Source organism: Mytilus edulis, chromosome 13 (assembly GCF_963676685.1).
Source record: "Mytilus edulis chromosome 13, xbMytEdul2.2, whole genome shotgun sequence".
Classification (NCBI taxonomy): Eukaryota; Metazoa; Mollusca; class Bivalvia; order Mytilida; family Mytilidae; genus Mytilus; species Mytilus edulis.
In genome coordinates this window covers 30,674,248-30,700,836 of record NC_092356.1, presented here as the reverse complement: position 1 = coordinate 30,700,836, position 26,589 = coordinate 30,674,248, and the positions used below count along the sequence as shown (strand labels likewise).

Below are 26,589 nucleotides of genomic sequence, written 5' to 3'. Positions count from 1 at the left end.
CAATTTTTTCTTCAAATGTTATTTTAACAAATTAAATATATAGCAAAAAATTGTAAGTGACAAATACTTAATTACATAACCTTAACACTGTAGTTGTTTGTTCTGTAAAAGTTGACATATTATTGTCAAAACATTGTTTATTTATCCAATACATAGTGCTCAAACCATCCTTCAAGTTGTTTTAGACAGTTAACTCAGAGGTGGATTAAAGACAGTTTTTCAGTGAGATTGATTGTTTAGGAAGTCACTGAAGCATGACTGGAGCCATTCCCCCCCCCCCCCCCCCAATTGTTAGTGAATTTTATAGTGGTGGTGATTGAGGTTTTTCCATTTTAAACATAAACATTTCTTTTTATTATATTTCACAGGCTTTAAATATATATGACAAGGTTGTAGATCTCGGACATCACTACAATTCAATTCACTAGCAATCACCCTGTTTAGCCAGCAATCTCCCTGTTTCAATAGCAAGCACACTGTTTCACTATATTATAGCTAGCAATCACCCTGTTTAGCCAGCAATCTCCCTGTTTCACTAGCAATCACCCTGTTTCACTAGCAATCACCCTCAATCTCCCTGTTTCACTAGCAATCACCTTGTTTCAAAATAAATTACTCCACATCTGCATGGATAGTTTACAAAATATTTTATGTATAGTGTCAATTACTGTTGGACTATTAAACTATTAATCTCAATTAAATTACCTTAATTCATTTGACTGCTTAAAGTTTCTGGACTCTGATGGAAAACTCTTCGTGGCTGCCATGGACAATTATTTGTATTGTATCTTCATCCTGAAAAGACATGAGTTACCCGTAAAACAAGGAATAAATATAAATACAACTGGTTTTTTTTAATTTTGTTACAAGCATTATAAGAGTTAAATGGAACACAATATTTTGCTTTGGATACTGCCTCTGTCAAGCTAGCAATGAAGATTTGATAAAGCTATGACGTTTAAAATAATTTCAACCACATACTGAACCTAAATATTTTGCTCCCGATAGGATAACACCAGAATTCAGGATTGCTGTGTCTGGCTTCCCTGATATAATTTTGGGGTCAACAAATATCATGAATATGTGCTTTCCATTGCTTCCAGAACCAAATCAATGTTAGCTCGGTGCATAACCTGGACAGAACCAAATCAATGTTAGCTTGGTGCATAACCTGGACAGAACCAAATCAATGTTAGCTTGGTGCATAACCTGGACAGAACCAAATCAATGTTAGCTTGGTGCATAACCTGGACAGAACCAAATCAATGTTAGCTTTGTGCATAACCTGAACATAACCAAATCAATGTTAGCTTGGTGCATAACCTGGACAGAACCAAATCAATGTTAGCTTGGTGCATAACCTGGACAGAACCAAATCAATGTTAGCTTTGTGCATAACCTGAACATAACCAAATCAATGTTAGCTTGGTGCATAACCTGGACAGAACCAAATCAATGTTAGCTTGGTGCATAACCTGGACAGAACCAAATCAATGTTAGCTTTGTGCACAACCTGAATAGAACCAAATCAATGTTAGCTTGGTGCATAACCTGGACAGAACCAAATCAATGTTAGCATGGTGCATAACCTGGACAGAACCAAATCAATGTTAGCTTGGTGTATAACCTGGACTAGGATTTATTAGTTTATCAGTCTTCTGTGCAGGGTGGGTAGATATAGGTAGGCAGAGGAAGCACCACCTCTATCTGGTTAGGCATCACCTTTAGCCTTAGAAAAATGTCAACAGTTAGGTAACTATGATTGATAACAAAAATCTCTCACTTATTCTTTAATGTGTCTGAAAATGACAGAGGAAACATTGTAAAGTTTCATTCTTTCAGTTAAATTTGTTATTGAAAACAGTAAAATATATTTGAAAACCACATGTGACAAACATGTAACAAATCTGATTAAAAAATCTTTTAAAGGAGGAGATATAATATATACATTTGTAAGAGACATTTCATGTGTTTCATCTACATGTATATGGTCCCGAAATTGCAAAAAAAAACAATAAATTTTTCAATGCTTACAAAAGCATGTTAAATTCATCGGTATGATGAAAAATATGATATAAATAAAAATATGACAAAACTTTAATGCAGAAATGTCAATTGTACATGTGTTGTCATAAACATGTTAAAATTGACATATTTGAACTAAAATGACATTTTTATGGAAAATAATTATAAGATGTGAGCAACAGCTTCATTACCAAAGGAACATTATTCTACCCACATTAGGTTGCATAATATTGCTTTGTGTAAGGTTGTGATTCATTTCATATTTCATAGTACATGTATCAAAGATAAAAATATTATGAAGATAATAACATCTGTATGAAGTTTTTTTTTAATGTTTCATTTTAGTTTATAAAAATATTTTTCTGTTACAAATCATGATGTTTTGTTTTATGTGTACATGTTATTCTGCCCATCAAGCGCCCTTGATTGGAATAATAAATATTCTTATTCTATTCTATTCTATTCTTATAACTACCAATAAACAGATACACATATCATTGGATTATTTGAAAGACTGACGCATGAAAGTCAAATAATTAAGTGAAAATGGGAAACAAAGTTGGGTTGGACAAGTGAAATTACTTGCATTATTACTTCAATGATAAACATGCTTATTACAGGAATTTGACAAAACAATCCGGGATTAGATCCCCCCCCCCCCCCCCCCACCCCCAAATGAGAACTCAATTAATATCTATCTCATAGATTTATTGTATATCTAACAACACCCACTTTGAATTGGAAGGACCAACTAAGTAGAATTGTACATGTACATACTCTTTATAGTATACAGTAAATTCAAATTTACAATATTCTATGTATAACTCTTCAATCATTCAATGGAAAAAAAAGAAATGTGGCACAATACATGTACAATGTATATTTCAATAATATTGTGGGAAATTTCAATTGCAGCTGTTAGTCTTCAAAAATATATATAGCTTAAACTTAATATTTCTAGTTTCTTTTTTTTTCCATTTATTGGAAATAATTCTTTTATTTTAAATCAATGTCATTCTTTGAAAAAAAAATATACCCAATTTTCCTATGTACTTATTTAAAATGAAAAAATATAAGGCTTCTAATTAGAAATGATTACATAATACAATAAATTTAACGGTCAATCAGACAGTCTGCTAAAGTTCATGAAAACAATAAATCTACAAATACTTAACACTCCTATAGTAAATTAATGCGGGCAATTAAATACCGATCTTAGATAAGAAATAAATGTGCAAGTTTCACCCTATGACAATTCAAAGCTTTCAAACTCAGTAAATATCATCAATAAAGGGAAATAACTCAAATAAAAATATCACGCAAAATTTGTAATTTTTCAGTGGAATTTTAATTTTAAGAGTACTTTTGAGTAATTTTCTGTGGTTTTCTACACTAATCTAATTATTTTCATTCACCCCTATGTTAAATGGAATTAAATGCATGTAAAAAATAAGGATTCTATTCTAGTAGAAAAAATGTAGACATGGACATTTCTTTTTCTTTTAAAATATCAAAAAAATTTAATATTGAAATAACAAAAATAAGAAAACAGTAGATTTTTTCGGTATCCACTTCTGATTTGAATTTGCAATTAAATTGCATACAGCTTTTTATTACCATTAACTGTATGAATTCATAACATGTATTATCCTTCAGCCTTCAATGTAAAGACTTTCTTATTTTTTTCTCTAAACGGGCAGAAGTTTACAGCATTTTTTTTATATGTGTATTAGGCAACAAGTTATAAAGAGTAAGGGTAACTGGTCCTTGACCAATAGATTAGCTCTTTGGTCTTTTGCTGATTTCTGATTGGTCCTCACAAAAAATGTACAAATAGACCAGTTATACAACTCATAATCACCAAGAGTACTAAAATCATTAATGTCACAAAAGCAGTCATTTCCAAGTTAAAAATTAATTGAAAATAAATGTTTATCTTCTGTATAAATGAAATTCAAGATTCTTTTTATGAAATTTTCTTTTCAAGTAATTTAAAAGAAAATTGTCTTAATTGAAAGAGTTTCATATTTTTCTTCTGGTCAGAAAACCTGTATTCCCCCTTTTTTACTATGCACCAATATTAAAAATATATATACAAGACTGTTGTTATTAAAAATCTTATAGGGACTTGCAGGTCGTTTTTAGTAAAGAATGTACATTCCACATTTTTGAGGTGTCCATTGGATGAATAATATGTTAAACTTTACATTGTACTGCACAGCAAGTGCTTGTGTAACTGAGTCACATTTTATCACTGTGGTTAAAAAAGTTGCAAAATATTAGAAAAAAAAACACTCACACATTTTCATTCTCACGTATAAATTTTATCATCCTGTGTAAACATGTTAACAATGAAATGTAAATACTGGTCGTTGTATGTGTACTAAAAAAAAGCCTGAGAAAATCAATACTTGAACGGGTCAACTATTTTTTTATTGTCTAATCTTGACCACCGCATTCCTTTTTGTTGATATGCGTCAGAAATGTGATATTTATTGTAAACAATGCAAAAGCCAATGTTGCGTGACATATGTTTATTATGAGGTGCAATGTAACCTACCTACACTTGTTTAATCATTCCACTTGCATGGCATAACTGCCGGAAATGCATAAAAAAGTACCGTTTTGTTTTACAAAGAAACGGATTATCGCCCCTAGACTGTCCCAAAAAAATTCAATGAGGTTACTGAAGGGTGAAAATTTTTAAACCTTAAAAAAATTGTAGTTAAGAAAAAAAACGTAATCAAATGAAAAATCTCTGATACACAAAGAAGTATTTAAATATACGTCTGATTTTTCAGTAAATAGTTTTTAACAATAGCGATATGAGTTTAAATTGATGATTTTTTTTCTGCCGGTAATAATCCGCTTGAAGTCTAAAGCATATCTGAGACCAGAGACATATAGTATATATGTATATCTTTGTTGAGATCAGTAGTCTGGGTGCAAATGGATTGAAATATCATGATCAAGTGATAGTTCCCTTGTTACCAAAAAGACAAAGGTTAGCCTATATTCTAGGAATAACTCATATTGTTAGTCGTAATATCGGATCTAATACCATGGCATAGACAGGTGTAGGGGACTGAAGATCCCATGTGAACAAAGTGTATAATAAATTCATAGACTTTCTGTATGTACCACTCCAAACTTTGCCAGCCCCTACCCCTTTCAAAACTTGGATCCGCACCTTATAATTAATGTCTTTGATGTTTCGTGATACAGAAGGACATAAAATAAAAAAGATAAAACCTTGTAATGAGGAGAATTGTTCTAATGTCAACCTAACTCAGATAAAAATCAACCTGTGGTCTATAGTAACGTAGATATTTTTTATAAAAGTACACGCCGGGTGCTACTGGCTTGTAGAGATTTTATTGTAAACATTACATTTTATACCATCTTTATTTATCATAGTCTTACAGTATTCCAATTTGATTGAGAATTTGGTACCTAAAGGTTTGATCAGTCTAGACTACCATTTTCGTGAATAAGTAGTATATACATATTTTAGCACTGGTTCATGATAGTTTCCAGGGTCGCTGTTGTCATAACTCATGAGTTGCTCTGCGTTTTGTGCTTCCTGAAAATGTATGATGGTCTGAGAGCTTTTCACTCAGTTTAAATAAAATGTTGGGCGTCTCCATGTTCAACTTCCGTTTGAACCACAATTAGTACAATTGTTGAATTTGAAAATTTTGCTGTTTAAAAGTTCTTCTATAATTTAAAGTCAGCAGTTAGAAGTCAAATTGACGTAAAACATAGGGAAAACGACCTGGAAACAATATGAGAGCAGAAAGATTACCATGATTAATTGTTGGTTGCCTAACGTCCAGTGGCAAATATTTCATGCATTTTCAGGACGATAAAGCAGAAAGAAGAGGTATATTTCCTTGAATTTTTTAGAAAAATAAAAGAAATGTAGTCCCGTTTAAAAACCTAATTGCTCTTTGAAGAACTTAATTGTTAAATTATGTTCAGTTTGGTATTTGTGTTTAATATGTCAAGTTACATAAAGCGTTTCACATCATTTAGTATGACTTGTATGAAAATAAAGAGATTTGCCATATGATTGCCAATTAGACAAATACCCACCAGAGTTCAAATAATGTGCCCATAAGCATTCACAGACTACCGTATGAACTTCAAAAAAGAGAAACCCCAAACCGCATGGTCAGCTATAAAAGGTTCCGAAATAAAAAAAGAAAAAAAAAAGTGAAACAATTCAAACGAGAAAATGGTGCAGAAGTATGAATTCACATTTTTCTCGGCTTCAGCGGCTGAAGTTTCATCCGCACAATACAATATACCAGAATTATTATGTGATATATCATATTAGTTTATCCTTTCCGTGAACAGGATGAGCTATAACAAAAAAAGGCTGCTGTTTGACTCTTACGCTAAAAAATGATACAACACTCCAACCATGCTTCATGGATCCTTATTAGATCAAATTAAATTAAAATTAAGCAGAGTTTGTGATCGAGCAGTTTACAAGCATAGTCAATTGGAGAATTACCAAAGGACATACTTGAAAAATAAGTATCTATGGATTGATTTTTTATCACAATTGAGAATAGTTATTGGGAATGTTTTTAAGAGACAACAACCCGACCAAAGAGCGCAACAGCCGAAGGCAACCAATGGGTGTTCAATACAGCGAGAGAGAAAAAGAACGCACCCGAAGGCGTTCTTCAACCGGCTAGGCTGTTTATACTTCTAATTGAGAACAGTCACATTTTTTTTATACACGTTGTACAACGAATAACGGTTGGATTGTTCAACCTCCTTTTTTTTTTAGATTTGGTCAAACGTATATAACAGTCTCTCTGTTAGTACAACAACAGGATGTTCTACAGGCAATGTCGTTTGAGTAGAAAATTGGTGAAAACACATATTTTATAACTGATTTTTGCTGAAAGAAACTTTTATAACTATTAGAGTTATCTCTCTTTATCCAACTCTAGATAAATATGTCGGACATGTTCCTTATCTCCTTCCCTTTTCACGAATATGACCTACCGAACTAGACTATTTACCGGGTTTGTAATAGCATGAGCAACACGAAGGGTGCCACATGTGGAGCAGGTTCTGCTTACACTTTCGCAGCACCTGAGATCACCTCCAGTTTTTGTTTTTTTATGTTGTGTATTGTGTTCTTTTATTGTCTGTTTGTCTTTTTCTTTTTAGACTTGGTTGCCAGTTTAAATGAGTTTGACTGTCCCTCTGGTATCTTTCGCCCCTCTCTTAGACCTCTATTCCGCACCAATGAAGTAACAGTGTTATTGTGCGGTACCAAATAAACAATATTAGAATGAGCGGAGTGAAAAAGAGTTTGTATGAAAATTTGAATGAACGTATCAAAAGGTAAATGCCTGGAAGGACCCTATGATTATACATTATTTGACTTTGACCTTGAATTTAATTTGCATATCGTTGAAAAACTAATATTGAGGTCTAAAATAATGTCTTCTTTTCTGTGTCGTTGGATTGTTGTTTCTTAAACACCATAAATCTCAAAGTATCCTTATATGCTATTATACCTTGACCATTGACTGACTCAAACTGTTAGCCAATCTGTGTAGTAAAACATTAAAAAAAATATATTAAAGCATTGATAAGTTTGTCGAATAAACAAGATCAAATTATGCAAATCATTTAAATGTTAATTTACACTTAGTACTAATACTTTGTAGAAAGAAAACATCCACATAAAAATAGTTATCTATTTCAATTGCCATGGTGGTCACTGACATCATATACTTAGTTTCCTAAAAAAGAAATAAAACAGTTAATATTTCAGAATCTAATGCATCCTCGGTTATATTTTCAAAAGTGTACACCAAAACGTCGGAATTGGTTAAAATGCCATAAACAATGGAAATTTAACCAATGACGTGACGTTATTTTCATTTTGGGGTACGAACAATGAAATTACCCATGATGCTTTAGATTATGTAACGGCCAAATTGGGATTTATATAGTCCAAGCATATTAAGTTTGGTCTTATTCTATCAACGAAGGAATGTATGTTTGTTGTCAGGGAGAGGAAACAAATACAAAAAAAATCGTATTTATATCAACGTGATTTGTTATCTTGTTCATCCACAGTAACGATACACAGCCATAATAGAGTTTGCGAAATATATACCAAAAGAATCCCAAAAACGCATTAGCCGAACACAAACTGACAATACCATGGTAAGAAAACGAAAAACGAAAAAAATACAATCGGACACTGTACATGAAACAAATCATAGAAAAACAAAGATCGACTAAATAACACGAATCCCACAAAAAAATCCGAGGTGGTCTCAGGTGCTTCGGAAGGGTTATCATATCCTGCTCTACTTGTGGCAACCGTCCTGTTGATCATCATGTAAGTAAAAAACTCAATGATAAATCTACTTTGATAGGTCATATCTAGGAAACGAGAACGAAACGAGAACGGGATTTGATTGCGTTAATTGAAACATATCCGTCATCGTCTGTAAAACAGTTATTCCCAATCACAGGCACTTGTCTCATAATTTTCTACCTGTATATATACCTGTTATATTAACCCTTTCCTCCATAATGACGCCAACCCCTTTACTCCATGCATAATGACGCTTGTTGATGCATGTGTAGTGTCTCAGTTGAAACGTTCTCCAATGACAAATCTGTATCGGATTTAATAAAAATTTGTATCTGATTTAAAAAGGATATTCATGAGAATATCTGTCTGGAATTTCATTGATGAAATATTTGTTTTCAGTGCATTAAGACTTCAACCTGATGAAATTTTTTATATTAAAAAAATCCTATAGCGAATCAAGTATGTAAAAATAAAAAATCCTATGCGAATCAAGAATGTATATAAATAAAAAAAATCCTATGCGAATCAAGTATGTAAAAATAAAAAATCCATGGAGGTACATTTGTATATAGGGATAAAAATTCTGCCTGTGTTCCCAATAGCTAAATAAAATGTCAGTCTCTGTTTTCATTATACTCATACAAGCACACGAGTTGATATAGGTCTGAATTTTAATCAGAGTTGTTAACCAGATAACAGTCAACCACTAGTGATGGAGTCTGTAAAATTTTCAGAGATTTCCGCTAACTTTCTTAACACCAAACGAAAACCCGTTTGAAATTCTAAATAGCTTTTTCAAAATATTTCATGTTTATATGATCAGTTATTTTTACCTTTTGTTTTACCAGGAAGCTCTCTACTATACGTTATAATTGTCTCCCTATCGTTGGTTAATTTCAATTATTTTCGCCGTTTTCAGTTTGTTTTATACGAACTTAAATATACTACAACTAACTTGTATTTGCCAGTTACTAACAATTCCAAGGTTATTATCCAAAGCGCGGTCACTGATATATTATATAGTAATTATCGAAAATAATTGAAAATAATCGAAAATAAAAAATAACGGATTTTGGATAAAAAAAAAAGGGGGGGACGCCAAAAAAAAAGGCGGGTCCCAAGTTCTTATGTTAATCACTAGTTCTGCTTCGATTTTTTAAAGACACCTTCTATAATAGAAAGCGTCATTTCAATTCTGCCGTTAAATTTCAATTAGATATTTTTCAAATACATTTTATTTTTTATTTGCAGCAATTAAGTTTCTAAATGAAGTCTTACACTCTTGGGCCGCAAACAACCGAGTGACAAATGACCACCCGATTGTATTTATGTAAGACTGTAAAATGTTAACCATTTGAACGTCTTTTTTCGCTTTTGCTTTCACTTTGAAACTAATTTTTGCCTATGTATTTTCAAATGAAATATCTAACATTAAAATTCGATATTTCACCTTGTTAATTATTGATTCAAAACCAACCTGCTGAATAGCAGAGATATTACTACATCGCAGCAGTTTATTATTCTTTAACCGTGACTGTTAAGATGCAAGAATCGATTTCAAATTGTTCATTTCGTAAATTAATCAATTATGGTTTAACTTAAGGTTTAAGTTTGAATGAGTAGATCGTCAAGAAATTGACATTTTTCAAAATTAAGAAAACACCTCCGCTTATGATTAAGTGTGTCGTTATTCGGAACTCTCCAACTTCAGGTTATTTTTAGACTATGATGAAGGATGCTGATTGTATTCAAGACTATGACACAATGTTATTAAACCATGGTTAGAAATGGTTTGTTTACAAAAGTGATGGGACAAGCCTGGAATAAAATTTCTAAATACAGATCAAAGGAAATAAGAATACTTTTATTAGGTAAGTTAAATAAAATTATATATTATACATACTATTCAAATTTATAATCATTATTTTTTTAATTAACATTTTGTATGTTATACTAATTTCAGGTTTTTATTATAATTAACTAGAAAACGCATAAAAAATAATGGTTCACGAATTTGTTTTATTAGTTCTTCTAAATTTACCCCGCTCTTTTTGTACGTAGACATCTGTTTGAATATAATAACATCAGACAGGCGTTTAGTGTCTGGCACTGCTCGAGGTGTGCATTTCATCTACACTCTTATATTAATGTAAATACATCACAAATGCATATTCCATATTGAAAATACATGTATTTTTATGCTTGCACATGAAAAACAAATAATGTTATACGTCACATAGATATGTTTTTACTTACAAATACATATAGATCAATATAGATTTCTTGAATTTACCATGCATCTGTGTTCTTAATTAAATACAAAAATGTACAGTGGTCGTGATATCTAACAAGTAACTCCACTCTAGTCGGTGCTAGGGGCAGTGTAGCAACTGAAAGGATTTCGATAAAATGGGTGCTTAAGGGCCGTCATGAAGTTGTAGGGATGTGTTTGGTTGTTTTTTTGCATTATGCTTTCGTAGTGACTTTGATATGAAGAGCAGACATATTTGTAATGGCTAATCTTCATGAAACTGAACCCCGTTTGAAACACTTCAAGTACAGCCTATATCGTGCCTTAGCTGGGTTAATGGAATAGAGAATAATACTTGAAGGGATAAAAGATGACAAAAATAGACCCTAAAAAATAAAAAAAGAATATCCAATAATGAAGTGCTTAAATATAAAGATTAGAGAATAATAGGCAAAACCAATAAAGAAAATATAATAATGGGGTGCTAAATTTAAAAGAAAAGAGATTGATAGGCACGCCCAATTAGACAATCGTATCCTTCCTGCCCTCCTTAAACGTTTATATTTAGCGGTCCGTAATGTTCAAACTTTGCCTTGTGGAAAACCCACAAAATAAAAGGAATGTACAATTCTTTTTGCACTTACATTGTGTGAAAGTTTCATTGAATCGTTGGGTTTTGAGGAGTTTGCGAACGCAAGGTAACAAACTTTCTACTGTGTATGCAATGATTCTACATAGCAGAAGATTGAAGATGACGGACAAAAATTGGTAAAGGGAGCATATAAAGCTAGAGATCAAAGCAGAATACAAAACTGAGAAAATCACAAGGGTATATTGTTAAACCAACGAACAAGGAACACTTAAAACTGAAGTTTTGGACAGTACAGGTTCCCCCTTATCAGTTACCAGAAGTGATAAGGAATGCCTCAAGTGTGACCATATATCAAGATTCATTCATTTTATTCCCCAGTTTTCAGAGCGTATGGTGGATCAATTCAGTGGCTTATCTATGGGAGATTCCAGGGGTTGGAGCCCCCTTTTTTATTGACGATCAATGCATTTGAATGGGGACATATAGTTGAATTTGTTGAAATCCCCCTTTCTCTGTGTAGGACCCCCCCCCCCCCTTTGTGTTTTAGAAAGTCTAGATTAGCCCCTGCAATAGGCCAGAATCTAGAGATATGTGATAGATTTATTTGAAAACAATAATGCAAATTCGTGACTTGCTACACTGTCTAATTTAGTTAATTAGTTACTTACCGAACCATCTTGTATCAATATTATAAAAAAGGGGGAGGGACATTGAGCACTAATGTATTTACTTTTCTAATTAATGCACGACAATCAAATAGCATGGTATTTTGAAGTACCATAAAGTACATGATATATATATATATATATATATATATATATATATATATATATACAACTCGTCTAAACATCAACCCAACAATGTTAAATCTGTAAATTTGCTTTCGCAAATTTTTGGTTCTTCCCTCGCCGGGATTCGAACCCATGCTACTGTGATATCGTGACACTAAATCGCCTGCACTGCAGCCGTCCCGCTAGACCACACGACCACCTGGGCTCTCAAAAAAGAGCTTTCGCTGGCCGTGTGTTACCTTTCCACGTCAGTTTTAATCTAGCGGCGTACTGCAGTACATGATATATATATATATATATATATACGTCTGAGTCAGTGACAACCCTACAACAGATGTATCCATCGGATCGCCATCAATGATGGTGATACATGGCTGTGTACATAATGTATATACAACTCGTCTAAACATCAACATTTAGACGAGTTGTATATATATATATATATATATATATATATATACAATAAATTGAATAAATATACATGTATGTTTAAAAAATAAGAATAAAAATGGATTTGAGGTAAACGTTAATGAGACAGCAACCGAACGACATTGACAACCAAAGGACATCCAAACGTCAACATGATTATGTTCAGTTTTCAACAATCAGTGGCTGATTCAAAAGGGGGTCAGGTTGTTGGAACTCCTTATTCAGCAGTTATATCGGGACGATTCTGCTTCCAAGAAACATGTTTACATCTGTTAAAAAATAGTCTTCTTATATTGAAATTGAAGGCACGTTTTCAGATGTTAACATATTTCTCATTCTGTGTCTCTGGACAGGTGCAGACTCAAGATTATGAAAAAAAAGAGGTCGGGGTTATCTGGCAACATTTGGACTGATGGTTGTTTAAATCATATGCATTCATCATATTTGTCGCGTTATAATGACCACCCTCCTCCTCCTCCCCCCATTTTATATATTTTTGTTTTTTGTTTTAAACCTTATACAAATTTTGTTTTAAAATATACCAGTTTTAGCTTTCATCATTATATTAATATGTGCTTAAATGAGAACAGAAGACTTTGAACAGGAAGGCGTATGTTTCATTGTTGCTTAAAAAAAATATACGCTGTTTAGAATAATCATTGAAATATCTGTGATCATACTTTGGCATTGAAAGGTCTATGACACACAGCAATGAGTCATCGACAGGTATTATACTCGAGTTTATTTAGATCAGGAAAATCGATTGAAATTAATTTCTTTTTTTCCCACTCTGCACCCAGCTTGTGTCATAATTAAAAATACAAAACGTGTACAAAGAAGAATTCCGTTAATTAATTGTTCATGACAAATCATATAGATACAATAGAATTCCGTTACGCACAAATTTACATGGTTGTACTATCTGTTTGAAGCAATCTGTTTTGATTGATAATGAATTTCAGCTGATATTTGATATTGATGAAAACGTAAAATTGTCGTAGACTGAGCTTTGACAATATATTTATGTGTAATCTTCGGGGAAATAAGATAAAACGATTGTGCTCGTCTTTCATTTATTATTACATGTAAAAAGATTGTTTTTAGGATCTTTTTCTAAAGCATAAGAATATATGGCCCTTGATGGGCAGCAATCATTCATAATTTCCGTTATTTGGTTTTCTTGTAACTTAAATAATCAACTGGTGTTTTGAAAGAAAAATAATTATTTATGCATTTGCTAGTTTATCAATTTATCTTAGCTTAAACCCATACATTTCACTCATTCGATCATTCGTTTGTTTATGGTTATTTTAGAACTTGATTAGTTCTCTAGTCTTTCAAATATCGGTATACAGTATTTATATAGATATGTCTCGGGTCTAATTTCCAGACCTATATATATATATATTGTCATGTACATGCATACGAAAACCGTAAGAAAAATAAATAAGAGGAAGAAATTCCAACGGATGTTTTACTCTATTGGACTTAAATAGTAAAAACGTTTATCATATCAGGAAATCAACAATTATACAAACGGGATGTTTTGAGGGTTTATATTGATATTGTTGAAAACAAAAAATCTTTTATATATACTTACAAGGAAAGGGGAAATACAATTGACTTTTTCAAAACAAAGCATCTTCAAAATACGCACAGGGAAAAAGGAAATAAAAATAACTTTTTTTCAGGAAGTGGGAGTATACTGCAACAGTACTATGGCATGTCTTATAATTGTTATTTCTGGTCTTACAAATATTACAAGTACTTCTAGTTAGTTTCCTCGTTTTAATTGTTTTACATTGTCATTTCGGGGACTTTTATAGCTGACTATGCGGTATGGGCTTTGCTCATTGTTGAAGGCCGTACGGTGACCCATAGTTGTTAATTTCGGTGTCATTTTGGTCTCTTGCGGAGAGTTGTCTCATTGGCAATCATACCACATCTTCTTTTTTTATATATACATGCATGTACTATTTTAAGCCTTGCCTATTTTTCCATATTTGAGAACAGCTCTGTGTCCACATTTTTGGGCCGTTATTATCGCATTAAACTATGGAAATGCAGTTGTCACGATATTTTATTCAAAGTCTCGTGTCTCAATAATATAAAAACATAACTTCAAGTTGAGTGCGTACAATGGGTTTGAAATAGAGAGCCAATTTATACAGAATTAAAAGAGACTTTATAACATTAAAACATTAGTTCGTTACAGCAAGTTCGTCTATGAAACTAGTTATATGTACATTATTTACAGTATAAAACATAACTACATCAATATAAATAGGAAAACAGAAGTTGGCATAGCTACGAATCATATCAATATCTGTGAATAAAAACACTAATTTCTGTGTAATATCAAAAGACACACGAAATTTTTATTATAAAAAAGAAGATGTGGTATGGTTTCCTTTGAGACAACTCTGGACACAAGAGAACAAATGACACATAAATTAAAAATTATAGGTCACCGTACGGCCTTCAACCATGAGCAAAGCCCATACCGCATAGTCAGCTATAAAAGGCCCCGAAATTACTAAAGTAAAACAATTTAAACGAGAAAACTAACGAACAAATAGAAATACTACGCAAAGTGGACGTGGCAGGGAACTTGTGTATCCCAAAAACAAAAACAAACAGTACAGATCTTCGAGTAGTCGTAGTTACTCTGACAGCTAGTTTAAAGCCACTAACAACTGAAAAAAATCATGCATCTATCAATCAGCCAGAGAAAAACATGACATTGAACAATGCCAAGATGCAGGTATGGACAGATTGTAGATCCATGAATGGGCATATGTATATAACAATAATATTTAGTTTGTTTTTAATTATTGATAACAAAATCAATATTAATATCAATAAAACAATATTCATTGATCTAATTACAGTGTTGAATTAGTAACCTTTTAGAATAAGTTTATTTAAAGGATTGGCAAGTTTACCAGGATCATTTCTAAATTTCCGGGCACTGTAAACAACATATCCGTAAAGATGAGGATGTGCTATCCCGTTTGAAATACGTTTTCTCAGAATGCTGTGCTTCAATCATGTAATAATTATTGCTTAAAATCGTCTTAAATTGGACACCTTAAAATAACGTGAGCTTCATCTTCTAAAATATTTTTTCTAATTATTATACAGACTCGGCATCTGAGTTACAATCAGTGTAGTTTTCATGTATTTTTTTTTTTAAATATACTCTCTGTATGATTTGTTAAATGTCTATTTTTTTAACACACAAATCATAACTTGTTGTATAGTGAACAAAAGTTCCCTTCTTATTTTTATAAATGGTCCCGCGTTTTTCATCTTTGATATCAAACGACAGCACCAGTCGATATTCACTTGCCGAGTCAAGATCATCTGAATTATTGCCTGATTAACTACCCAAACATTTGAACCATTGCCATATTATTATTTTTTAAGTTTTCATGATGCCCCCCTTTTTAACCCCGAAACTTCTAAATAGTAATACCCCAAAAAAATATACATCACACTTAAAAAAAATACCTCTAATCATCCACTCATTATCATGCCGTGATGATGCATCACCAAAACAAACTACCTTGACAACAAGATTTTGCATCATTCACACGTCAGATGGTTTGTTGATATAGCAGAAGAAATTGATCTTGCACGTGTTTCTAATGACACGTGCGTTAGTTTTTTCATCATTAAATGATAAAATTGCACATAAGATCAAACATGTATTTATCTTGTCTAAAATTTATTGCGATGAGGGAAACAGATAGTTTTATACCTTCTAAATTTATATCAATTTATTGCAGTTGCCAACTACGAGTATGTTAACAATAAATTGCTTCTATCTTGTCAGAGTAAGAAGCAAGCAAGGTGCTACTCAAGATTCAATTTCAATTATCGATCAAAAAAATACCAAACCACTGAGGAAAATCTATTTGTTTGTCTTTGAGAAAACGTAGCTCTAGAGACGTATAATACAGTATTTTTATGTCCCTGATATTACGAAGGCTTATAACATACTTAACTTGATAAACAAATGCTTCCAATAAAAAATGGTTATGGCAGAACTGATGTTTTTCAGTGGTACGGAAAACATCAATGAAAAATTTAATATAGCAGGGCATAACTTCATGTCTAGCATAAAATAATCTGTGCAAGTTTGAATGAATTTTGTCTAGCCGTTTTCATGGAGTTGATGATTATCAAAATTTGACTGCTAGACGAAGCTGCGACTGTACATGGCAGAAGTGATTCTTATTTGTTACCATAATAAGATGGTCTCCTGGCTTTGTATGACCGTCAGAATTACATAAAATGTTATAAATACATTCTCCGTGACAATGAGGAACGCATATGCAAATAGTTTACTAGCACCAGGAAGATGCACTTCTGGGAGAACCAATAAATGCTACGCCAACTATTGGCGAGTGTCGTATATACTGGGCTTCCGGTTTGTTGATGAATTGTCTGAATGTTTGAAATCTTTGTTTCTAACTGTATCTGTAACTCTTTTTTAAGCCCCAAAAATGTAACAACTAAAAATTCTTGACGGAAAAGATTTGATGACTTTCAAGAGGCCAGCTTTCTTGGTTGTTTATGCACACAAGAGCAATGGTCTGCATTTGTTTCTGTAGACCTTTGTTCTAAGATATATAAGTATTAATCATGCGTTTATGGTGACTGTATTCCCTGTAGTGAATTGGACTCCAGTTTGATCCTGTGTTTGCTGTCTTTTTATCTATTCCTTGTGACCCAGTGAGTAGTATTATGGGGAATGAGAGTTAGTATTTACCATGTTATGTCTTTGAATTCGATTGGTTATTCACGTTTATTATTTTTTCCAGGTCTGGAATCAGTTGGCAAGACAACATTGTTATATAGGCTAAAGTTGGGAGAACCAATAAAGGCTACGCCAACAATTGGTGAGTGTCATATTTACTCAGCTTCCGGTTCGTTAATGAAAAAATTACATAATAATATTTATGATTTACTTGCTTATTTGATATTAATGTATATTTTTATATATCATGACTGTAGGTAATTACATAGACATCTAAGATGCCAACATGTAATAGTGCATTGATGTAAACAATGCAACTATAGAAAACAACATTTGCGATAATTAAGAAGTGGATATTACCACGAAAACAACAATTGAAAAACAATAAGTAGTTGCTATTACCACGTAATATTAGTATTATGTCAGCATACTATTCATCCAATGCACTCACGAGTGCTTAGAAAATACTACATGAATGTACAGAATTATTACGCTTTTAAGAATACTTTATAAATCAATTTACCGCGATGGAAGTATTATCTTCTATCAGCAAAAAAAAAGTTTTGGCAATTAAACAAAAAAAGACAAAGTATGTACAGCGAGTCATATTGCCATACAATAGCAGATAGTGATAAGGTATCAATTTGATGACAGAAAAAAATATAGACGCAATTAAGATTTCATAACTATAAAACATCTGTTGAAAGTGTTAAGTGATTTTTTGAGATTATAGACACTATATATTCTTGTTTTATAAATATAATAATGGTTCTTTTTAAAACAAGGGAAAAGATAAGATAATCATTTATTACTTCAATCCTGAGATTAAGATAATACGCATGTGTTAAAATAATCTCATTTATATATAGTAGATGCAGTTGTCTGATATCGTCGTGGCTACTCAACCTGATATGAGAAGACTACATCTCATACATATTACATAAAAAGTAAAATCACAAAAATACAAAACTCCGAGGTAACTTAAAAACGGAAAGTCCCTTATCAAAGGGCAAAATCAAAAGCTTAAACACATCAAACGAATGGATAACTACTGGCATTTTCTTGTGTAGAAACTGGTGGATTAAACATGGCAGTTTTATAGCTAGCTAAACCTCTCACTTGACTGACAGTCGCATAACATTCAATTATATTGACTACAATGTATGAACAAAACAAACAGACATAAAAGGTAAAAATGTTTATCTTTATTTCAGGTTTCAACGTTGAATCATTTCAATATAAAGACTTATCTCTCAATGCGTGGGACCTTGGATTTGGCGGTAAAATGGTATGTAATTTGTATTTTTGGCTACAACTTTACTGTAATTAGAAATTGAATTTTTAAACCTTTTGCCTCGAACATCACTGATAAAACATATTGTCGAAATGCATATCTGGTACAGTAAAATTGGCATCGTGAATGTTATTGCAAGTATCTTTCGTGTTAACTTTTTGATTTTTTGAGGAATATTCCTAGACATTTACTTAGTATTTTTCTTCTTCGAATTTCTTCTTCTTTTTGTTTGTAGCGTCCGTTGTGTCAACATTACTACAAGGGCAGTAATGCGGTTGTTATCATGATAGACCGTGGAGACAGAGAACGGTTGGAGGAGGTCACATATGACGTCATAAAACCAGCATTAAAATCCGAAGATCTCAAAGATGCAGTGTTCTTATTCCTTGCAAATAAATCAGACATTGAAGATGGAATGAGTCTTCAAGAAATATCTGATTCGTTGGCCTTAAATAATTTAAAGCGAAGATGGAGTAAGTATATATGATTAAAAGGAGAAATTTAATTTACACGTAGACAAAACCACTGCGGCTCAAGCTCACGGGTTCATATGGAAAAAAACGCACCAATTTGTTGCCTGGTTAAATACAGTTTTAAAACGCTACCCTCCCCATTATTTTTTTGTATCGATCAGCTGAATTACAATATGCTATCATATACAATTAAACATAAAAAAGGGCCTATCCAGAAAATATCGGTAGAAGGGCTTGAAATAAAACTCAAATATACAACAAGAACAATGTTAAATGTTTATAAAATATACTCATAATTGCTGAGAGCAAACTCAAAGAACAAACTACCGATAAAGTATAACGTTTTTTTTTACATTTTAAAGAAACTAAAGATCACCGACGTATATAAGATGGAAATACAAATGATCTAAAACAACTATATCAAAATGAAAGTTATGTTGTTTAGTTGAATGGGAGGCCTTTACCAAAATTATTTTGTTAAGTTGAATCGGGGACCTAAACTTTGATGCAAATTATGTTGTTTAGTTACATTGGTTGCCTATATCAAGACGAAAATTATGTTGCTTAGTTGAATTGGAATCCTTTTATATAGCACACATTAGGACACAGCTGGTTTGAAAGTACATAGAGACACAATACTTCGTAATAGAGAAAGTAGATAGTGCATGCATGGGGAGGGTGGGAGATAAAAAGAGGTTGTGGAATACTACGCAAAAATGGTAGATAGGAGAAAGGCATGAAAAGTAGGAGAGAAGATATTGAAACAATCTAATTAAATATTTTAATTAGATTGATATTGAAAATGATTGGATAAAGGAAAAGATATGAGCACTACATGTCTAACTTATACACAAACAAACAAAAACATGGTGTTGGGGTAGGGATACATATTAATTTAGATTATGTACCAATGCGCCTACACACATGATTTATTAGAACAATTAACTATTTTTTTCAGATATATTCACTATAAGTGCCTTGACCGGTGATGGTATCACAGAGGCATTCGATTGGCTAGCTCTACAACTGGGATCAAGTCAAGTAAAACAAACTGCTGAAATAAATAAAATACAAACTGAAGTCACGCAATTTTTACCGCCGCAAAATCATCCTGAAACATGTGAACGATCGTATAGTGCTCTTGCTTGTTTTTTCATTAGACCAACTCAGGCAGTTGGTATTCACAAAGACGATGATAATAATGATGGCGATGACGATAAGATCGACAATGTGTGACGTCACGATAAAAATCGATCATGACAGATTTCATATCAATTCAACTTTCAGAGATATCTCATTCATTGGACGAAAATGATGTCAATAAAATAAAACTTATTTATCGGCATGTTTAAGCTAAAATCAGTTAAAAAAATGATAGTAAGAGTTAGACTCACCTTTTTTCTAGAGAAAGGTGTGCAAATTGATTAAGCAACATTCTGACGTTAATTTATCTAGTCAAGTTATGTAGCGATGAAAGTTCAATCCAGCAACCACTCAAGAAGAACATCAGTGCGACTAACTATGATTCAAGTATTAGCTTTATTTGCAATGTGAGTTTAAAATGGAATGCCATTATGAAAATGCAAGACCATGGATTAATTGACAAAAGCAAAGTGTCGTCTTTATCAACTATATTCAACTTAAACGAATCTTCACAACTGTCATCTTCGAATTCAGAAATTAAGCTAGAATCATTTTCATAACAGCGTGGACATCTGTAATACTTATGTTGGTATAATACTGTATCATTTACCTGTAACATATCGATAACATTGATTTTACGCTCACTTAATCTATCAGAGGCCATACCTTGAGATATAAGACTGCCTAAGGGATGGTTGTGTACTAAACAAGTATAAATGGATGCGCCGGTCGTCTATGGTGATGACACCGACCGTGCAAGGGCTGTATAGCCAGTCAAGGTCGATAAAAACTTCCATATATGGTGATGATAATCTTAGCTGTGATCTAGTTCGTCATTTATCATACACTTCATTTTCTCATCTAGAAAATCATCATAGAGTTTTATATATTTAAAAATCACAAGTCTCAAAAACATTTTTTATAAAGATTGTGTCTATATATATATGTGTATTGTTCGCTTGTACTGGAAATTTATTTTATGTGATGTGAAAGGATTAGAAGTTCGTATTACCGGTTGTAAATAATTATAAATTCCATTGTGTGCTCATTATTATTTTGTTTTACCTCCAATTACTTGATTGATTGATTGAGTTTTAACGCCACTTTTGAGTACCACTTTTAGGCTTATTCATGGTGGCCAGATTTTTAAGGTGGAGGAAGCCGTAGTGCCCTAAGAAAACCACCGACCTTCGATAGGAAACTATAGCAATCACAATTACTTGAAAGAGAAGAATAATCACATATAGTTAAACCAAAGCATATCATGAATTTTAGTTGCATAAAAGTTAGATGTTGTATTATTGCCAATGAGACAGCTATCCACAAGAGGTATAAAGTGCAAACCAACTATATTTCACAGTACAGTCTTCTAGAATGAGTAAGTAAGCTATGAATGGCCTTGACATCACAAAATGTGAAGGAAACTATTGGATCTCATTTGTTGATCTTTAACCTAAGAAAAATAGCTTTGCACCCTAGCGGATGAGACAGAGGGTAAAATTGGAGGCTAAAAGTGCAGAAAATTAATGGGGCACTACATTTAAAAAAAATGTAGAAAACTAGGCCACAAAATAAAGAATATAGAATATTGGGGTGCTGAAATATAAAGAATAGGGACACATTGGCTAAAATGTTCAATAAAAAGAAATGAATGACCCCCATGATTCCAGTAACTGTTTTGTTTGCAGGATATTTTTTTACTGAATTTACCCCTACAGTGTATGTTACATTGTAACTACGGACAAGCCATGTTAACTGGGGATGATAAAGTTCTAAATCTGTAAAAAACAAACTAATAAAAACCTAATTTATCCCTCATTCTGGCATCATATGGAATGTTCTTTAACTGTTATAAATGTGCGGTTATTTTATAAATAAAACAGTTGAAATATTTGTTTTCCATGTCTCTTCTTTTTCATCTTCATTGAATGCACTAATACTCGCATAGATTCCATTCCATATAATTTTTTATTTAACCCAGTTTACAAGTGTGGCATTCCTGTAAATAAATTTTGTACCGGTTTAATACACTTATGACTGGCAGGCGAAGATCTTGATTGGTCATTATTTCAGAAATTGTCTTTTTAAACTTTTTTGGATGGCGTCTATATATGAATCATTCTCGCTTTGTGATGATTCAACTTTGACATCTATATGACTTATACGGTTATCACGACATGATATATCTGCCACAGGACGTTAAACAACCCAAAATCAATCAATCTTATGACGGCATATACGTTCACACTTTGACTTACAGAAAAACTACATTTTCCACCTCTCTGAAGAAAGAAAAAGAGGCAGAACTTACGAAAAAGAGAATCAACTCATAAACAATGAGAGACTGACAAATCGTGTTATAGCAGCACTGCTTTGTACACATACTAGAAAGTGACAAGGACTAGAACACATCCGCAGCATCGAGTCCATCACTGAATTAAGATAGCTAATTATGTATAATATAAAAAAGAAGATGTGGTATGATTGCCAATGAGACAACTGTCCACAAGAGACCAAAATGACACAGACATTAACAATTATAGGTCACCGTACGGCCTTCAACAATGAACAAAGCCCATACCGCATAGTCAGCTATAAAAGGCCCCGATAAGACAATGTAAAACAATTCAAACGAGAAAACTAACGGCCTTACTTATATAAAAAAATGAAAGAAAAACAAATATGTAACACATAAATAAACGACAACCACTGAATTACAGGCTCCTGACTTGGGACAGGCACATATATAAATAATGTGGCGGGGTTAAACATGTTAGCGGGATCCCAGCCTGGATTTTTAGTTTGGTATTGTCATCTGATTAAGTCTTATTGTTTAAGGATGCACGGGTTTCTCTGCTGTCAAAATCTTCTGTGTGGACCCGTTGTCCTGAAACTTTTAAACATACAAAGCGAATGGTGTGATCTCGAAATCTGCATTGAACAAAGCAAAAAGTAAAATCACAAAAATACCGAACTCGAAGGAAAATTAAATACGGAAAGTCCCTTATCAAATGGCAAAACAAAAAGCTCAAACACATCAAACGAATGGATAAAAACTGTCATATTCCTGACTTGGTACACGGTTTTTTTTTCTTGTAAAGAAAATGGTGGATTTAACACTTTTTATAGCTAGCTAAACCTCTCACTTGTATCAAAGTCACAGACAATTCCATTATATTGACAACGATGTGTGAACAAAATGTCAAAATAGGGGTACAACAGTCAACATTGTGTTAAAATCTTAATCAAATAACAAAGAAAAACAAAAGGGCATATATACAAAGCAGATAAGCAAAAAATAAAAGACAAACATACAAAAATCTCTTTGATTTTCTTGTTTTTGACAAGTGTCCAAAGGAACTCCGATGCATATGAAAATAAAAAGATGTCGACTAGGAGAGGTGCACAAAAAAAGTCTACCTTCAAAGACAACAATTATTTTGTCAATTAGAAACTCCAGTTTACTTTTTTCACTGTGTAGCATGTTTTACCTGTTTCTTTATTTTATACAAAATATGACTTATATGGTATCCCAAAGAAATACATTTATAACGTATGTTACCATTTTCATGTTGAAAAGCATTGTGGTTATTTTTTTAGATGATTTTTCACATGGGGAATGGTGGTATGCAGGGTCAATGATATATTACTAATATACGTCCTTGGCAGGGTTGAAAAATCAAAAACTAATGCCAGACGTAGTAGAAATTAATCATTTTTAATCGGAGTATTATACGCATGATTTGTAGGCATTACAAAATACATTTCTTCGTGTTTTTCATTGGGGGAGCAGTGTATACATTGGTATACTAGGGGGAAATATAAATAGACCCCACAGAAAACTATTTGAATGGTTGGGTGATATTGAAATTAAAAAAAAAACTGATTGTTTTTTTTACTTTATATAAGAAGCAAAAAACAGATACTTTTTACCACAGGCACTTGTCTCAGAATTTGAGACACGTGCCTGTGTTTTTTACAATTCATCAGAGATAAAATGACAAAGATTCCAAAAAGATTTGGGTCAAATTCAAATTCAAATTCAAATTCAAATTCAAAGACGAATTCAATTTCGAATTTCAAATTCAAATTCAAATTCAAATTCAAATTCAAATTCAAATTCAAATTCAAATTCAAATTCAAATTCAAATTCAAATTCAAATACGAATTCAATTCAATATCTCAACCCTGTCGTACATTAATCTATAAATGGTTCTCTTATGACAAAATGGTCTTTTTGCCCCCCCCCCCCCCCCTTTAAAAAAAAGGGTGATAAATATTGTCAGGGTTTTTGTCAAGTTCACCAAGTGCACTAACGGTTCGATTTTCATTTTTTTATACAATAAACTAAAGAAAAAGACCAACTAGAGGCTCTTAAGAGCCTGTGTCGCTCACCTTGGTCTATGTGAATACTTAACAAAGGACACGGATGGATTCATAACAAAATTGTGTTTTTGTGATGGTGATATGTTTGTGGATCTTACTTTACTGAACATTCTTGCTGCTTGCAATTATCTCTATAATGAACTTGGCCCAGTAGTTATATAGTAGATAATGTTAGTGAAAATTTTAAATTGTTAAAAATTGGCTATAAAGGGCAATAACTACTTAAGGGGTCAATTGACCTTTTTGGTCATGATGACTTATTTAGGTTTTACTTTGCTGTACATTATTACTGTTTATAGTTTATCTTTATCTATAATAATATTCAAGATAATAACCAAAAACAGCAAAATGTCTTTAATATTACCAATTCAGGGGCAGCAACCCAACAATGGGTTGTCCGATTCATCTGAAAATTTCAGGGCAGATAGATCTTGACCTGATAAACCATTTAACCTCGTGTCAGATTTGCTCTAAATGCTTTGGTTTTTGAGTTATAATAAGCCAAAAACTGATTTTACCCCTATGTTCTATTTTTAGCCATGGTGGCCATTTTAGTTGGTTGGCCTGGTCACCGGACACAATTTTTAAACTAGATACCCCAATGATGATTGTGGCCAAGTTTGGAATAATTTGACCCAGTAGTTTCAGAGGAGAAGATTTTGTAAAAGATAACCAAGATTTACGGAAAATGGTTAAAAATTGACTATAAAGGGCAATAACGCCTAAAGGGGTCAACTGACCATTTCGGTCATTTGACTTATTTGTAAATCTTACTTTGCTGAACATTTTTGCTGTTTACAGTTCATCTCTATCTATAATAATAATCATGATAATAACCAAAAACAGCAAGTTTCCTTAAAATAACCAATTCAGAGGCAGCAACCTAACAATGGGTTGTCTGATTCATCTGAAAATATCAGGGCAGATAGATCTTGACCTGATAAACCATTTAACCTCGTGTCAAATTTGCTTTAAATGCTTTGGTTTTTGAGTTATATGCCAAAAACTGATTTTACCCCTATGTTCTATTTTTAGCCATGATGGCCATTTTAGTTGGTTGGCCTGGTCACCGGACACAATCTTTAAACTAGATACCCCAATGGTTCAATTTGGCGCAGTAGTTTCAGAGGAGAAGATTTTTGTAAAAGATAACAAAGATTTATGAAAAATTGTTAAAAATTTACTATAAAGGGCAATAACTCCTAAAGGGGTCAACTGACCATTTCGGCAATGTTGACTTATTTGTAAATCTTACTTTGCTGAACATTTTTGCTGTTTACAGTTTATCTCTATCTATAAAAATATTCATGATAATAACCAAAAACAGCAAAATTTCCTTAAAATTACCAATTCAGGGGCAGCAACCTAACAACGGGTTGTCCAATTCATCTGAAAATTTCAAGGCAGATAGATCTTGACCTGATAAACAATTTTACTCCTGTCAGATTTGCTCTAAATGCTTTGGTTTTTGAGTTATAAGCTTAAAACTGCATTTTACCCCTATGTTCTATTTTTAGCCATGGTGGCCATCTTGGTTGGTTGGCCGGGTCACCGGACACAATTTTTAAACTAGATACCCTAATAATGATTTTGGCCATGTTTGGTTAAATTTGGCCCAGTAGTTTCAGAGGAGAAGATTTTTGTAAAAGATTACAGACGACGGACGACGGACGCCGGACGACGACGGACGACGGACGCCAAGTGATGAGTGAAGCTCACTTGGCCCTTTGGGCAAGGTGAGCTAAAAAGAATCTATGATTCATATTCTTGTTCAAATCATTATTTTTTTTCAGTTGGGGCGAAACGACCTAGGGCGAGCATAAAACACACACACAATGTGAAAGGTTAAAGGAATAATGTTTCTACATTTCAAGTCTTATTGTATTTCACAGTATCCATATTTAATTACTACCAATCAAGTTAGAATTGAGTAAATTTACTTGATGGTAAAATGACAAGTGTGTTGCTTAGGTTTATTAAAGGGGACGAGTTTTTAACGTGACGACTATACAAGCACTAGTAGTTGTTAGCAACAGTAACTTAACAAAAGTTCTCTCCCTTTACATGCAACAATATTAAATC

At 32.7% G+C, this 26,589-nt stretch overlaps 2 protein-coding genes across 3 annotated transcripts in view; one reads left to right on the top strand and one right to left on the bottom strand.

The window, feature by feature from the left end:
• The window catches only part of LOC139500848 (uncharacterized), a 47,910-nt gene extending 43,217 nt beyond the window's left edge, over nucleotides 1-4,693 (bottom strand). Inside the window, exons 1-2 of one of the 2 annotated variants that reach the window (XM_071289727.1) lie at nucleotides 4,586-4,693; nucleotides 706-795 (exon numbers count right to left, since the gene is read on the bottom strand). In XM_071289727.1, the coding sequence (XP_071145828.1) occupies nucleotides 706-767 (62 nt within the window). In that variant the 5' untranslated portion in view covers nucleotides 768-795; nucleotides 4,586-4,693. The remainder of the gene's footprint in view (nucleotides 1-705; nucleotides 796-4,585) is intronic. The other variant, XM_071289728.1, reaches the window with a different exon arrangement.
• A 5,108-nt stretch (nucleotides 4,694-9,801) lies between these two features.
• On the top strand, nucleotides 9,802-22,014 carry LOC139502113 (ADP-ribosylation factor 2-like). The gene is made up of 5 exons (XM_071291480.1): nucleotides 9,802-10,254; nucleotides 17,276-17,353; nucleotides 18,426-18,499; nucleotides 18,741-18,978; nucleotides 19,937-22,014. Exons 1-5 carry the CDS (start codon nucleotides 10,161-10,163, stop codon nucleotides 20,212-20,214), a joined length of 762 nt encoding a protein of 253 aa, XP_071147581.1. The 5' UTR covers nucleotides 9,802-10,160; the 3' UTR covers nucleotides 20,215-22,014.
• The last annotated feature ends 4,575 nt before the right edge of the window (nucleotides 22,015-26,589 follow it).

Excerpts from the sequence above, each read along its gene's own strand:
- LOC139502113 (XM_071291480.1), top strand. The coding sequence starts at position 10,161 with ATGGTTAGAAATGGTTTGTTTACAAAAGTGATGGGACAAGCCTGGAAT. Across the intron at positions 17,354-18,425 it reads AAAGGCTACGCCAACAATTG|GTTTCAACGTTGAATCATTT; the intron begins GTGAGTGTCATA and ends TCTTTATTTCAG. Across the intron at positions 18,979-19,936 it reads TAATTTAAAGCGAAGATGGA|ATATATTCACTATAAGTGCC; the intron begins GTAAGTATATAT and ends TATTTTTTTCAG.